This window comes from Dermacentor silvarum, chromosome 1 (assembly GCF_013339745.2).
Source record: "Dermacentor silvarum isolate Dsil-2018 chromosome 1, BIME_Dsil_1.4, whole genome shotgun sequence".
NCBI lineage: Eukaryota > Metazoa > Arthropoda > Arachnida > Ixodida > Ixodidae > Dermacentor > Dermacentor silvarum.
Genome location: NC_051154.1, coordinates 26573687 through 26589521, shown reverse-complemented (window position 1 = coordinate 26589521; position 15835 = coordinate 26573687). Strand labels below are relative to the sequence as shown.

General features: G+C 42.5%; 2 protein-coding genes across 2 annotated transcripts; one reads left to right on the top strand and one right to left on the bottom strand.

The window, feature by feature from the left end:
* Positions 1 to 100: 100 nt before the first annotated feature.
* On the bottom strand, positions 101 to 5258 carry LOC119458478 (uncharacterized). The gene has a single exon (XM_037720323.2). The coding sequence runs from the start codon at positions 4906 to 4908 to the stop codon at positions 3655 to 3657; it is 1254 nt and encodes a 417-aa protein (XP_037576251.1). The 5' UTR covers positions 4909 to 5258; the 3' UTR covers positions 101 to 3654.
* Positions 5259 to 5371: 113 nt separating this feature from the next.
* LOC119458461 (mannosyl-oligosaccharide glucosidase-like) lies at positions 5372 to 8621 on the top strand. The gene is made up of 3 exons (XM_037720304.2): positions 5372 to 5571; positions 5892 to 6457; positions 6527 to 8621. The coding sequence occupies exons 2-3, from the start codon at positions 5900 to 5902 to the stop codon at positions 8426 to 8428; spliced, it is 2460 nt and encodes an 819-aa protein (XP_037576232.1). The 5' UTR covers positions 5372 to 5571; positions 5892 to 5899; the 3' UTR covers positions 8429 to 8621.
* The last annotated feature ends 7214 nt before the right edge of the window (positions 8622 to 15835 follow it).

Sequence of the window (15835 nt, the reverse complement as noted above, 5' to 3'; positions counted from 1 at the left end):
TTGGATAATAACTTTGACTACAGTCTCCACTTGGTTTCATGGCAGCACAACATTTATTTACAACTCACTTCCAATCTCAACTTCCTTTTTTTCCCCCTCAGAATCAATGATAAGAACAACAAATGGCGACACAGACTTGAATCATTGCAACTCCACTAACAACATGAACAGGTACCATTCAAAGTGCTTCTATGGTTTACAAGGAGCTTCACATGACTTACATGTACAATAGAAGAAGAAATGGGATGTACCAACAGAAAATAGATTGCTTTAAGCAGCACCTTGACTTCACACCAAGCAGTTAAATTGTGAAAGCATGTAATTTTGGTATTTCTTATATCAATGCTATTTCAATCTCACTCACACATGCTCCAAATGCCTCATTATTTTGGGAACATCGACATTGCAATTCTTGCAGACAGTAAATTCCCATGCTTTCTTATCATAAAATATGTTGCATAGAGCCGTAATCCATTTCATATCAAGAACCACAGTGATTACACTCATATATGCAGATCCAAAGGCACCATCTGTCAAGCATTTCTGAAATTCATTTAGCAGTCAGCCTAGTTCAGTGGTCATTAAAGTTTCAATACAGCTTGTGCCCCACACAATGTTACGCAGTGATGATCACATAGCCAAGCAACCAAAGACCTTAGAGAGCCTTCTGTGCCCTTACAAGCAAGGTGAGAAAAAAGACACAATACAAGCATTTGTTCTGGTACCAATTGTCTTGTTTGGAGGCTATGCCATGTGCCTCGCCAAAGCAGCTAGCTAGCATGGCCACACACCATGCTACAATATCTTGCTATCTTCATGTGCTTTTACAGCATCTTTAATAAAGAAAATTTGTTTACCTCTGTATTCAAGTACTATCGATCAAAAAAGTTTACGGACCAAGGGATCTGACAAAAAGCTGAATATCTCCGCAGCCTCAAAATGCCCCCCCCCCCCCCCCCCCCCAGCCTGGTATTCCCATTTCCAGCCTCTACTGCTATATGCGAACAACATTGTGATGTACGGTTTTACTGGCTACTTTTAAAGGCTGCTCAGATATTTAGTGTTTTCTGAGATCCCATGGTCCGTAAACTTTTTGGGTCGATAGTACATGCAGCAGTTTTTGTAGTTTACAAGGATTATTAAGAAAACCTATTCAACCAGTTGCAGCAAAAAAAGTCATGGCCATTTGTATATCAACTCGAGTTTTTTTTTCAATTATTTCTTGTACTGAACAGTTGTAACATTTCCTTGAAGCCATATGTAAATGAATAGGAGCTTTTTGAGCCTACATCAAGTTTCACCTGACACTGTATTTATAGAAATACATGCAGAGCTATGCCCCCATAAACTGTGCTACGCTCAACACTGTTGTGCTGGTGTGGCTTCTCGGTCTTCGCCCCCACACCCCCTTCCCCTAGCACATTTATTTTTGGAGTGTGTAACAAAGGATACCAGACAGACAACTACAGTCACCAATGTCATGCACCCTATAAATGCTAGTGCATAAAGTGACAACCAAGAGAATGTGGCCACATAACTGAAACGGCTTGCACAAGTGCGTCACACACAAAACAACACAGCAGCTGCGAACTAAGTTTCGCTAAAGAGATAGACTGCTTCCTTGCCAAGGTTTGCTACACGGAAACCACTACAGCCAATTCCATTCTGAAGCCATTAGGACATACTTAAATACCAACTGCAACGAAATCTCACTTGAGCTCAAAATGTTAAAAAACCATAAGGCTAGTAACCATACATACATTTAATTAACACCGTCCAGACTTCCGTGCAGCAGACAACAGGCATGCCTAGAAGCATGCCACACAAATACACAATAAGGCAGATATGACGCCAATCCCGGAATCAAATGCAGGATGCTGGGAGCTGCTCCAATGGTATGCTTTGCATTTGCAATATGTGGAAATGTCTTACACCCAACCACAAGGAGCATAGACTATGTGTGTGATGCAGCGTACAGGGACATTGGTTGAGGTCACATTGACTCTGGCTTCTGGATCAGTTCCGGCGAGCTGTAATTGAGGCACTTTTTTCTGTTTCGGTATGGAAAACGTGGAGTTCTGCAAGTTGTTTCTGATGCACCCATACTAATTTTACACACAAAACTTTACACAGAGGCATCTCAGTAGCTACACTATCACTAAAAATGTTTTTTATGCCAAGAGAAATTTTGCTGCAGTTGGCCTTCAAACCCCAATTTAACAAAGGTAAACTGGTGCCTGAAAATAACTTTGCCAAGTGCTAATGCTGAGTAAACTGGTGCTAAGAATCAGCTTTGTTTGTCTGCATATGAACTTGTGGCAACAAAACGCTAATTGTTGAGCAAAAAAGTCATTTTTGCCTGTATAGGTTTCATAAGCTCATACAGGGCATTCAGCTCCCTCTAGGACACAAGAAAATTGCCTCAGAATTCTGAGTGTCCAACAGTTGGCCTGATGTCATAATTCATATATTCTTTTTGGTCCACCTATAATGCCACATATTTCGGTTTTCTTTTCAACAGACAGAACTTTTCATTTTTCTCGTGGTCCATTTTTTAAGATGCAGGAGGAACAAATGCCTGTGTCACTGTGTGAGGCTGAAAGGAGGCAACTTGATGCAATGAGAGTCGTGCACACATTCACTGATACCAGAGCTGCTAATGTGCAGGCCCAGCCAATACTGTTGGCCAAAAAATGCTTGCTGGCCAAAAAATGCTTCTACCATTACGCACTGGTTTGTAGAAAAAAAATTTCAATGCCGCAATATAATTGCGTGATATCTTAAATAATACAATATTGCAGTGACCTTTTCTCCTTCCTGCAAAAATCTTTTCACCAAAACTGATGCTAAATTAATTTATTCTTTCTAAATTGCAAGCTCATTGAGCTTGATGCTAATCTGAAGGAGAAGCATAATCTGTGTCTTATATCAACACATGTACTTAGATTTAGGTGCACATTAAAGAACCCCAGGTGGTCCAAATTATCCAGGAGTCCCCCTACGGCGTGCCTCATAATCAGATTGTGGTTTTGGAATGTAAAACTCCATTATTTTTTATTTATATTTTTTATATTAGAAAAATGTGAAAATTGAGTTTCATAAAACCAGGGCTCTAGAGTACAGGCACTGGTACTTGCTTGCCTGTTTAATAAGTGCCAGTTCCAAGGAAGCAAACAATAAATGTTCAGTCATCTACACTCGGGCTCAACATGCAAAATGACTAGGGCCCTTTGTGGCCAATATAAATGTTTACACTGCATATTATCTATATTCACACCTACAGAGACATAACAGAGTGCAGCGATATTGATAACAGGCACAAAATGCACTTGTCAAGCATTTTTCTTTCTAGCTATACCCTTGACTAGCTCATGAAGTAGCACAGGCACACAAAGCACATTTTCTGAAAACATCACATAAGTGTATGTGTCTGTAGTCACCTGGGAAGGCAGATAATGGAATGCTAATGTACTGACAACAATGGCCACTACTTAAGTGCGCAAGCTTGGGATACCTTACTCAAGTACAAGCGTTGTTAGAGTAAACATCACCAATTGTTTGAAATCATGTCTAGCATTTCGTTTTGCAGAATTACAGTCTTCACACTGTGTGCACCTTCCACATATTAATGTGCAAGGTCTGGGATGTGCAAGGTCAGGAAGTGAGGGCTACCTTTGTTTGCTGCAGCTTCCAATAGCACTCAACTAGTGGATGTAAAATACGGTTCAATTTGGTTCGAACCTGCGCCTCGGTTGGCAAGCCAGGTGTTGTCTCAGCACCAGCATGGCAAGCAGCATACACAAGTGCTTCACTCTGCAATTGACTAGAGCTATTTCGGCACCATGTGCTTCCAGACACAGTTAATCGGTAGACTCCCTCAGTGGTCCAAAAAGCCCACAGGCTTGGCAGCACACCACGAAAACTTCCCTGTAAGGTCAATTCTTCCAGCAGTGAGCCACTGGTCAAGTCATAGAGTTGCACAGCAGAGTCTTCAAATAGACAGAGAGTTGATGCTACTATGCAGCAGCCCAGGACATGAGGTGACACGTCTTGTAGGACTGCTTGCCGCAGAACTTCTCCTGATGATCTTAACATGATGACCGAGTTATCCTTTAGAAGGAGATACAGGCAGTTGGCAAGAGGCGACACACAACTGTGGTGCACAACTGCAGCATGTGTTTGCACCTGCCAGAACCGAATGTGCCTCTTGTAGAAAGCAGCCACATCCAATGGCGATGACAGCGTCGTAGTTAACAACACTGCCTGCTTTGCCAATGAGCCCATTTTAAAATCATGAGTAGCGCCAAACGAAAGATAAATGTTAGGTGGATCGGGCAGGCATGGAATAACTATTACAGCATTTTTTAAAACATACAAATGGAAAGGTGGTAGCCTGTGGGCTAAACACTGTACGTTTGGGAGGTCGTCACTGTCCCATGAAAGGGAGCACTTCCACAACGAGTAACCCACTTCGTCGCGGAACTGGCTTGATCGCTGAATCCAGAAGAGATTGCTTTCGGCACAGATGCTAGCATATTCGATACTGCAAGTCGCTTCCAATGGAAGATGAAACTTAATGCCATCGATCCAACCATCTTCACGACTGTAGTGCAAAGTGCGGACACTACCATCATCGAAAACAAGAACAACATGATTGCTACGTGCACTCAATAGATCTCGCAAAGGTACATCCAGCGGGATCTTAAATGATTTATGTGGAATGGTCGGAGACGAACTAACACAGCACGCGTACAAATTTTCGTCGCCGTTAATAACGTAAAACAAATGGTTCACACGCACACACCACAACTTCACAACGCTGGCTGGTTTAAAGTTTTCAATAGGCACAGGTACAGGCACCGCTTGGTAACGATCGCGTTCGTCCGAGCAAGTTATAAAGGACAACATGGCTAGGCCAGCGTGACCAAGAGGTATGACAGATCGCAGCAATATGGTATGGCGAAGCGCACCCCAGGATTTTCGCACAATCACTTCAACCACAGCAGCACCGATAAGATGAACTGATAGGTTTTTTTCTTGTTTGCACGGTCAACAAACAAAGGTGGTCACGCCAATTCATCGCCACATTGCAACTGATTATTCTCGCGACCAGGAAAAAATAAAAATAAAACACTTTTATACTTTAGCGTCGTTTCATTCAAGTACTACAGTGGTCAAGCGAGATAATGCACAACAACGCAACGCGCATCACAGCACTTTCGGTTGCTTCGGCCATTCGGCTGACGACCGGCAGCAGGAAACGCATAGAATAAGCGGAAACGGTTTCTAGTTTCACGATGCGTCGCTCTAGAGGTATAGCATGAGGGTAAAAAAAAAAAAAAAAAACGTGAGAGTGAATCGGGGAAGTAAGTCGCGCGATTAATGTATAGGTTATCTAGTTTTAAGGTAAAGACCGTGGATTGGTACATTATTTGTAACTGCTAGCGGTAAGGAGTAGCAGCGACGTGGAGATGGTGATGTGACGCTGACGTATTATTTTGAACGCATGTTTCACTGAAATGGCCGATTTGGCATAAAGGCATTGGAGACTGAACATAAAAACATATCAGCGTAAGTGAAGTAAAGCACTGATCGGATTTCATATTAGCGTGAACGATGCAGCGTAAAGCTAGGTCCGGTGCAAGTGTTTTATAATTTTTTGTCTTTAAACTGATTTTTTAAACCGTAACGCACACACGCGGTGTATGCGGGCATTATATATGACGGACAGAGTACAACTGATCACTTGCCAGCGCTGTGTCCACGTGTCAATCCTTGTTTATAGCCAATGGCATGTATTGTGCACCGGCATTACTTTATTTCATTTTGTGTTTGGTGTAAAGTGATCGTTATGTTTGTGCAGCGCGTACTTAAAAGGCTCTATTTCGCAGCACGCGTGATGGCTCGGCAACGAAAGGTGGAATCTGCGCGGCCTACGCCTGGACGTCCAACATCAAAACCAGCAGTTGCTCACGTACGAAAGCCTAGCCCAGAACGGAGGTTCGATTCCAAGTTCACCATCTTTGTAGTGTTTAATGGCTGCCTCATAATTTCTGTTGTACTTTACGTTTACTTCCTGCACTATTTGGAATCGTGGGTCATCCGACCAGTGGACCTGCCTAAAGTGACCGTCAAGTCCGGACTAGACATTCCAGAACGGTTTTGGGGGAGCTACAGGAGCTCGTTATACTTCGGCTTGAAGACTCGCAGCCCCCAGCCATTGGTAGCTGGACTTATGTGGTTCTCCCACAAGCTAAAGAATCAAAACTTGCCGATCAGGCATTGGTGCAATCAATGGGACAGACTTCAGAAGTATGGATGGCTACGACATGATGGGGTCAACTTTGGTACACAGCAGATAGTTGACGAGGAATTTGTGATTGAGACATCTTTTGTGAAGAGAGCAGGAGGTCTTAATGGAGGAGACTGGACAGCACGAATTTCTGTGAAGGAGAAGGTGAGGTGCTTGAAAATGTTAGGTTTTAGAACTGGTTAGTGACTGAAACATGCTTTTCTTTTCTTCTAGGTACCAGGTGCTGTTCCTACAGCTCCACTGTCTCTACTATTTTACTTTGCTACTGATGGCCATGGACGCCTCTGGCCCAATGTTGATGCAAAGTCTCATCTTGGGTACATTGCTGGAGAAACTCCAGAGTTGGGGCAATTTATAGCTACTTTTCATGATAGGAACCCACAAAATGTGGTGCACTATAGCTACCTGAGTACAGTTGCGCCTGGGCTCGAAAGCCTGAAAGAAACTGTTCTCCACAATTTGATGATTCACCGGCGTAAAAAGGGCGCTAGGGATCTTTACGTCACTCGTGGCACTGTACTTGCTGCGGAGGATAAAGAACATAAGAAGTCTCCAAACTTTGTTCTTACCCAGGTAACAGTAATGCCTCCATATGAACTAGAAGTAACCTTCGAGTCTGGGAGTTTTGAGGATCGGCCAAACAGGCTTAGTGGGGAGATTTATGACCAAGCTTTGGCCGAGTATAGTGCAAAATTTGATAAACGGTTTCACCAGCTATTTAAACTTCAAAGCAAAGGTTTTAGTGAGGAAGACAATGAAGCTGCCAAAGAAATCCTGAGTAATATGGTGGGAGGTATTGGCTATTTCTATGGCTCTTCCTTAGTTCAGTCTTTTCACAACAAGGAACCTGTGGAGTACTGGAAAGCAGCTCTCTATACAGGAGTGCCATCTCGATCCTTTTTTCCTAGAGGCTTCCTCTGGGATGAAGGGTTTCATAATCTTTTACTGATGCAGTGGGATTCAGAGATCTCGAAAGACATACTTGGCCACTGGCTTGACCTAATGAATGTAGATGGCTGGATACCACGTGAACAAATCCTTGGTGCTGAAGCACGTGCCCAAGTTCCAGCTGAATTTGTTGTGCAGAGAGACACAAATGCAAATCCACCAGCCTTGTTGCTTGCACTTGGAGCCCTTCTGAGACAGCCCGATGCTTTGGCCACACATGGAGAGTTCCTTCAGCGAGCCTTTCCACGTTTTCTAAAGCTTTTCTACTGGCTTAACAGCACACAGGTGGGTAAAACACCTGGCTCCTACCGATGGCGAGGCAGGGACGCCAGCAGCCGCACAGAACTAAATCCAAAGACCCTGACATCTGGACTGGATGATTATCCAAGAGCCTCACACCCATCTGAAGATGAGCGTCATGTGGACCTTTACTCTTGGCTAGCTTTTTCATCCGGCGTGTTGGCTGAGGCAGCACACCTACTGAATCATCCCAGCAGCCATAGCTTAACAGCCACACACCAGATGTTAAGTAACACTGCATTGCTGGACAAACTGCACTTGTCTCCACAAACTCAGCGATACTGCGACTATGGTCTCCACACAGACAAGGTGCGCCTGGTGGAGCAGAAACCACCACCAGGCCAGGCACCAGGAGCACCACCACTGCCCAAGGTTCGACTGGCCATGGAAGCACCGCGACTGCAGTTTGTGGAACACTTTGGCTATGTAAGCCTGTTTCCCTTGCTCCTCCAGCTGCTCACTCCCGACCACCCTGCACTGGGAAAACTACTGACAGACCTTCGGAATCCAGCTCTGTTGTGGACGAACTATGGCCTGAGATCACTTTCCAAAGACTCGCCCATGTACCTACAGAAGAACACAGAGACAGACCCACCTTACTGGAGAGGTCCGGTTTGGATAAATATCAACTACTTAGCAGTAAAAGCATTGCATCACTACAGTGACCTTCCAGGACCATTCCAGGAGAAAGCCTTCCAGCTGTATAAGGAGCTCAGAAACAACATCATCAGCAATATTCTAAAGGAGTATCGCCAGTCTAGCTACATTTGGGAGAACTATGATGACAGCACAGGCAAGGGTCGTGGGTCGCATCCCTTTACAGGCTGGTCAGCCCTTGTGGTGCTACTCATGGGGGAGGTATATTAGTGTTATGCTTTTGCATTGTGTGTAATTTTGTGGGAAAAGAAGTCATATTGCTTTATTATTTTTTTTATTAAAGCTTAAATCGTCTTTTTCATTGTGTTCATGTTTGGTGCTTCAGAAATAAGCACAGAAGTGCCAAAGAATATATATGTAGTTAATTTTGATAAAACTAAATAAAAAGCTGTTGAAATGGTTTCCTAAATGCACCTGCGAATTTCAGCATGCAACTCTTTTTGGTTCCAGGCAAAACTTTTTCTTCTTGCACGTACTTCATTGTCTACAAAGTCTAATGTATGAAAGCATTATCTGCTCAGTCCCAAGAATCGGAGCGCATCATGTAGTTCTTTTTGTAGTGCCACAGCTGGTGCCCTATGTCAACACCACAGCTCTGTGAGAACACATTGTACTCGTCAACCAAGAAATGTTATGAAAGTGCAAGTAACGATAAAGGCATAAAGAATGAAGGCACTATATTACACCACATGGTACCTACAGACTGACAATGCATATGCAGTCTAGCCTTGTTCTAATGAAGCCACATACAATATGAAAACACCTTCGTTATATCCAATATTCGTTATAAGCAAGTATTTGTTACATGCTGATATTGACGAGAAACATTTTAGATTTACTTAATTGGTATATCAGTTTTTTTTTTACATTTATGTTCATTATATTGAGATTTCACTGTACTGCAACGTGCTCCTACTCAAATGCTGCTTTCCACACTGATGCTGCTCAGATGCAGGCTGCAATAGCAATGCATTGGCTTGATGCTTGTCTGATAACAGCGAAGCAGTACTTCTGAAGGAAGGCTTTCCTGATGTCACAACTTTCGAGCTTCTGGCCATTCTAGAAGCTTACTGGCTCGCCCATAACACACCAGAATTGACTTCTTGATTGGATATTTTTGCCAACTGCCAGCAGGCAAGGCACACCCTATGACAACCCAGTCACCATGTACAAGCATTCGTCGTCAAGCGTATCTGAACTGAGTGCATCGCTGTCCAACGTACTGTGTCTGAAAGAAAGCTTCACAGTTGAAGAAAAATTTGTCCTGCTCCATCAATCAAACCTGGGACCAGTGACTTACCTGGGAAGTCGCCATAGAAACTAAGCTGAACAGGAGGTGAATTCACGTCAATAAAAAGAAGTGCAAGAATTCTGAAGGACTATACACGGTATGTGAAAATCCGCAAGGTACATTTTTTCAGGATCCAATATTCAGGTGAATATGCCATATTCCCATTCATGAATCCATTCCCCACCTTTTCAATTTCTATGGAATTATAGATTTAATGGGCTCTGTAAGTTCTGCGTAGAATGATGTTGAAGAGCATCAGCATACGAATCTTGTTAAAAAAAAAAAAATTTATGAACAGCTGTTAACGTTAAATACTGTGCCAAAGCTGGCCATCTGCATTCCATCCGCAACAATGAATGATTGTATCATTCCAGCAGCATTAAACCAAAAGTTAAGAAATACAAAGGTGCATGCTGTCGAAGCTATGATCTCTCGATACTGATGCTTCAGCCAACTGTGCCATGACAACGTTCACAAAGTGCGAGCACTAAGAGTAGCTATGGCTCACAGGACGCACAATTGATGCCAGAGAGCACTGATGAAGGCAAATAAAACGGGCTTACTACGACTGTAATAACGATCTGACTTAATGAAAACTAAACTGGCTTTACACAACTGCGTACAGACATTCATCTCGCATGTTTATTTGGCAACTGACATGGTCACATTCCTTTGAATGCCTTTTCTCCCTTCCATGCCGTGCTCTCTGCATTTCACAGCATGGCCTCGCGTCCATGCTGGTGTATCTCACTTTGTGAAACTGAGAAGTGTTCATGTTACAGAAAAAAAATAACGAATTATAATTCATTGAAAAATGTAATGGATTACAGTTACCAATTACTGCCCCACAAAAGTAACTGAGGAATTACTCAAAAGTAATTGATTACATAATGTTGCTTTCCTCCTAACTTTTATTAACATTGCATAAGAAAACAGAACGATCTGACCTGGTACTTTCAGTTAGTCTTCTGCAGCCCTTCATACTGGTTATCTGCACTAACATTTGCTTTTAAAAAATTTTGTCAGCCATTATCCCTCATTTTTTTTTTTTTTTTGAAGACATCAGCAGCCACACTGAAAACTTGCTCTAGGAGGAAAAAGAGACAGAGGTCAGCCAGTTCGCTCGAAGTTGGGGGGGGGCAGGTGTTATAAAGTATATGGATCCTGCACATAAAATTGTGGTTTCTGAGCATCTGAATTCTCTGAAGCACAGCGCTTCTTTGCTGCTGGGACTTGGAAGATGCTCCCGGTTGGGTCAATGAAAAGCTGAAAATTGTCTGTATGCAACTTCCTGGTATTAATTTCCTTCCTGGACATCGCTGTCGACACATACCAGCACTGCTTCAATTCGGTGGCCGACATCTGGTAGAGCGTTAAGACAAGGAAACAAATACCGAGCCCCCGGGTTTGCTTGTCTGAACATGCGCATTTGTGAGGCTGCTACATAGCACAATCTTGCGCGTTCTGCTGTAGTTTTCACCAAATTCAGGTTTTCAAAGCTGTGTTGCCTGTTGTAACTTGTCTCGTGAATAAGCTAACTGGTTACATGTAATTGGTTACTGAAAAAAGTAAGTGAATTACAATGACCGTTACCGAGTAAACAAAGATAATTGTTAAACTACAAGAAAAATGTAATTAATTAGATGTAATTAGTTACATGCAAGTCTGGTGAAACCCGATGCGCCCCAAAGGGAAGCACAGTCTGCCAAGTAAACAACAAAATATCTAACTGCCATGTACAGAGGCTGACGGGGCTTGCAGGGTCCTTTTCAGGAACTTCACATTTTCACTTGGCCTCTGGCAGCTGTCCGTGACATGCACAAGAATGTCTCAAACCAGCAACGAGGTGCCAACATAGTCGCAGTTCTGCAGATGCGCGTATGAGGATGTCAAGACGCACGACATAGATAAGTCATCATTATCAACAGCATATGTTTCCGCTCAAATCATGAACCAACGAGCCCAAATGCATATGCTTCTGCAGCATATTTATGTCCAATGCAGGAGGAAGACCTCCCCCTGCGATCATCACTAACCCCTATCTTGTGCCAGCTGACACCATCTCATGCCTGCAAATTCTCTAATTTCATCATGATGAGGTACACAAAGCCAATGCAGACAGCAAGGTTTATGTGGAACACAATGAACGCTTCCACAGATGCAAAATGCAACAATAAGAGAGAAAAGGAGGCCAGTGAATATCTCAATATTGATAAGGCATGTGATTTTTTGTTAGTTACAACCATACGAAACAAGACAATGAAGCCAGAGAATGCATAGGAAGATGGCCACCGCAGTCGCTTAGAAATGCACGTGCAGTCTGGAAAATGTGTCCACTTTCATTTCCCGTTACCTTGTTATTTCTACTGTTTTTTCTGTTGTCATGGGCGACTTCAATGTAAAAGTGGGGAAAAAGCAGGCTGGTGAGCAAGCAATTGGCAACTACGGCATCGATTCTAGGAACACCAGAGGAGAGATGTTGGTAGAATTCGTGGAAAGGAATAGGCTCAGAATAATGAATACCGTCTTTAGGAAGCGTAACAACAGGAAGTGGACCTGGAAAAGGCCTAATGGAGAAACAAGAAATGAAATAGATTTCATACTCTCTGCCAATCTCAGCATTGTGCAGGATGTAGAAGTGTTAGGTAGGGTAAAGTGCAGTAACCATAGGTTAAAATTAATAAGAGTAAAATTAGTCAAGAAGAAACAGGCCAACCTAGACACACTAAGGGTAAAAGCAGACCAATTCAGGTGGTGCTCGCAAACAAATATGCAGCTTTAGAACAGGACGATGAAGATAACATAGAGGTAAGGAATGAGACTGTAACTAGGCTGACCTCAGAAGCAGCAGTTGAAGTGGGAGATAAGGCACCAAGGCAACCAGTAGGTAAGCTCTCCCAAGTAACAAAGGACCTAATAATGAAATGACAAAGCATGAAAGTGTCAACTCAAGAGATCAGATAGAATTCACTGAGCTGTCAAAACTGATCAACAAGAAGAAAGTAAGGGATACTTGAAATTATAACGTGGGAAAGATTGAGGAAGCCGTAAAATATGGACGCAGCATCAAATCAGTCGGAAGAAAACTTTGCATAGGACCAGGCAAGATGTATTCACTGAAAGATAAGCAGGGTAGTACCATCAGCAATTTCGATGACATAGTAAAAACAGCAGAAGAATTCTATGCTGACTTGTACAGTGCCCAGAGCAGCCAAGCTACTTTCATTTGAAGTAGTGATGAACAGGATACAAAAGCTCCTTTTATAACTAGCGATGAAAGAAGGGCCTTCCAAGACATGACCAGAGGAAAAGCTGCTGGAGAAGATGGAATAACAATCGATTTAATCAAAGATGGAGGAGATATCATACTTGAAAAGCTTGTGGCCTTTTATACAGTGCCTCACGACTTCAAGTGTACCAGATAGCTGGAAGAATGCCAACATTATACTAATCCATAAGAGGGAGACGTTAAAATAATTGAAGAATTATAGACCCATTAGCTTGCTTTCAGTATTGTATAAAATATTCACCAAGACAATTTCCAATAGAATCAGGGCAACACTTGACTTCAGTCAACCAAGAGAACAGGCTGGCTTCAGGAAGGGATATCTACAATGGATCACATTCATTTCATCAATAAGGTAATCGAGAAATTTGCGGAGTACAATTATGAAAATGATTGATTATGAAAAGGCATTTGATTCAGCAGAGATACCAGCAGTCATATAGGTATTGCGTAATCAAGGAGTTCAGGAGGAATATGTGAATATCTTTGGAAATATGTACAAAGATTCCACAGCTACATTGCTTCTCCACAAGAGAAGTAGAAAGTTACCTATAAAGAAAGGGATCAGGCAAGGAGACGCAATCTCTCCAATGCTATTTACTGCATGCTTAGAAGTATTCAAGATCTTAGACTGGGAAGGCTTAGGAGTGAGGATCCACGGTGAATATCTCGGCAACCTTCGGTTTGCAGATGGCATTGTTCTATTCAGCAACAATGGGGATGAATTACAACAAATGATTGAATACCTTAACCGAGAAAGTGTAAGAGTGGGGTTGAAGATTATTATGCAGTAAACAAAGGTAATGGTCAATAGCCTGGCAAGCGAACAAGAATTTAGGATTGCCAGTTGACCTCTAGCGTATGTAAAGGAGTACATTTGTCTAGGTCAATTACTCATATGGGACCCTGATCATGATAAGGAAACTTACAGAAGAATAAAATTGGGTTGGAGTGCATACGGCAGACATTGCCAAATCCTGACTGGGAGCTTACCACTGTCGTCGAAAAGAAAAGTGTACAATCATTGCATTCTACCGGTGCTACCATATGAGGCAGAAACTTGGAGGTTAACAAAGAAGCTCGAGAACAAGTTAAGGACCGCTTAAACGATGGAACAAAACATTTTAGGCCTAACGTTGAGAGACGGGAAGAGAGCGGTGTGGATCAGAGAGCAAACGGGGATAGCCAATATTTTAATTGATATAAGAGAAAAAATGGAACTGGGCAGGCCATGTAATGCGTACGATGGATAACCAGTGGACCAATAGAGTTACAGAATGGATACCAAGAGAATGGAAGCAACAGCTGAGGACAGCAGAAAACTAGGTGGGGTGATGAAGTTAGGAAATTTGCAGGCGCAAGTTGGAATCGGCTAGCGCATGACAGGGTTAATTGGAGATCACAGGGAGAGGCCTTTGTCTTGCAGTGGACATAAATATAGGCTGATGATTTTATTTCTACATTTTAAATAGACAATTAATTTCCACTACGCTTTCTCTGGCTTCATTGTCTGTTACTTCATATGGTTGTCACCAGTGATGAGCAATGCAAACAACACTGGGCAAGAATAAGTCTTTTACCCTGCCTACTGAACCATTCAATAACTGGAATAATTGCAGTGAAGCATCACAGATGCCCACTGCTGAACTTGTAATTTCATATCCTAGATAAATTTGCATACATGTGAGAAGTTTAGTCACCTATGTTTCATCACCGCAGCTTGCATAGTAATAGTGGATGACAAGCATAGTAGGAGGAGAGGAAGACTAGAGGGAAGGATTGGGAGGTTACTCGGTGTATAGACTGGCTGGCTACCCTTTGCTGGGGTGAGAAGTCCCAACGTAAACAGAGGCTAGGAGAAACACCGTAGCGGTGAACACTGTATTGATTTTGACTGCCATGGGTTTTTATGTGCACCTAATGCTCTGTATGCAAGCATTCATGGATTCCACCCCCTGGGAATCGAACCTGCGTCTTTGTAATTAGCAGCAGAATGCCATGGCTGTGTACCCGTTGTGGCATCAAGTTTAATCACAGCATTGTGTGCTGTGGAAAACACAACTCAAGCTAGTGCCATTCGCTCAAGATATAAATGCAAAACTGCACTTTTAGAGCTACCATTTGTTATTTACCAATGCTGCACAGCAGAACAAGATTCCTCTTTCCAAGCACTGATAAGTTTTGTATGAAAGTTTGTCTAACAGCCATCTTGTTTCATGTATTGTTACAAGCGTGAAAGCTAGTGGGTATTTCAGAGGTTTGCAGGAAAGTGCAGGCAATATTTTGAATGAAAATGTGTTTGTATGAGAGTAATATTGATTCAAGTGTTCGTGACAACACTTTATAGTGACTGGGAAGGTTTATTTACCAAGTTTAAACAGTGTTTCAGGGTGCTTTATTATTTCTGTAGTACAACAGGGCTGCTGACACCACATTTGCAGACCATGTTAGTAGGCTGTTTCTGCAGCACAACAGTGCTCTTAAGAGCAAACTATGGTGTTCGGAGAGCAAGCGCTTGAGCTCAAGGTGCATGACAAATGAAGCATGACCAGTGATTTCAAAGGTGTAGCCATGTGCACAGTGCCACCTTATTTGATCAGCAGAGAGATTGGCATGGCAAACAGGCTATCAAAATTGAGCACACGTGCTGGAAAACCATCCAACAGTGCAACACCAAACAGCAGTGAAAGGACGATAACATGTCACGTTTTATAGTACCCATGTTTATTGTGTGGCTGCTGGATAAAAGTGCATGAAGCAATTGAGAGGCAACATTTCCTCATTTGACTAAGTGAATGCCAGGCTGAACTGCATAAATTGCTGTTTATTTTGTAAGACAACTGTAGGTATTCAGTGTAATTTTTTAAACTATTCTCACTAGCCTGCACAACTCCTATTTTCATCGAGTAGGGGAAGTGGCGATTTTATAAATTTCTCTACTTCTCATATCGCATATAAGATGGTTAAATTCCTATAAAAAAGCAAGATTTAAAATTGAAAAACACAGAGCCCTAAAATGGATCACAAAGCCCAGAGAGTT

Bases quoted from the DNA above. Each gene is read 5' to 3' on its own strand.
- LOC119458478 (XM_037720323.2), bottom strand. From the start codon at position 4,908: ATGTTGTCCTTTATAACTTGCTCGGACGAACGCGATCGTTACCAAGCG.
- LOC119458461 (XM_037720304.2), top strand. From the start codon at position 5,900: ATGGCTCGGCAACGAAAGGTGGAATCTGCGCGGCCTACGCCTGGACGT. The intron at 6,458-6,526 runs GTGAGGTGCTTG...CTTTTCTTCTAG, and splicing joins GAATTTCTGTGAAGGAGAAG to GTACCAGGTGCTGTTCCTAC.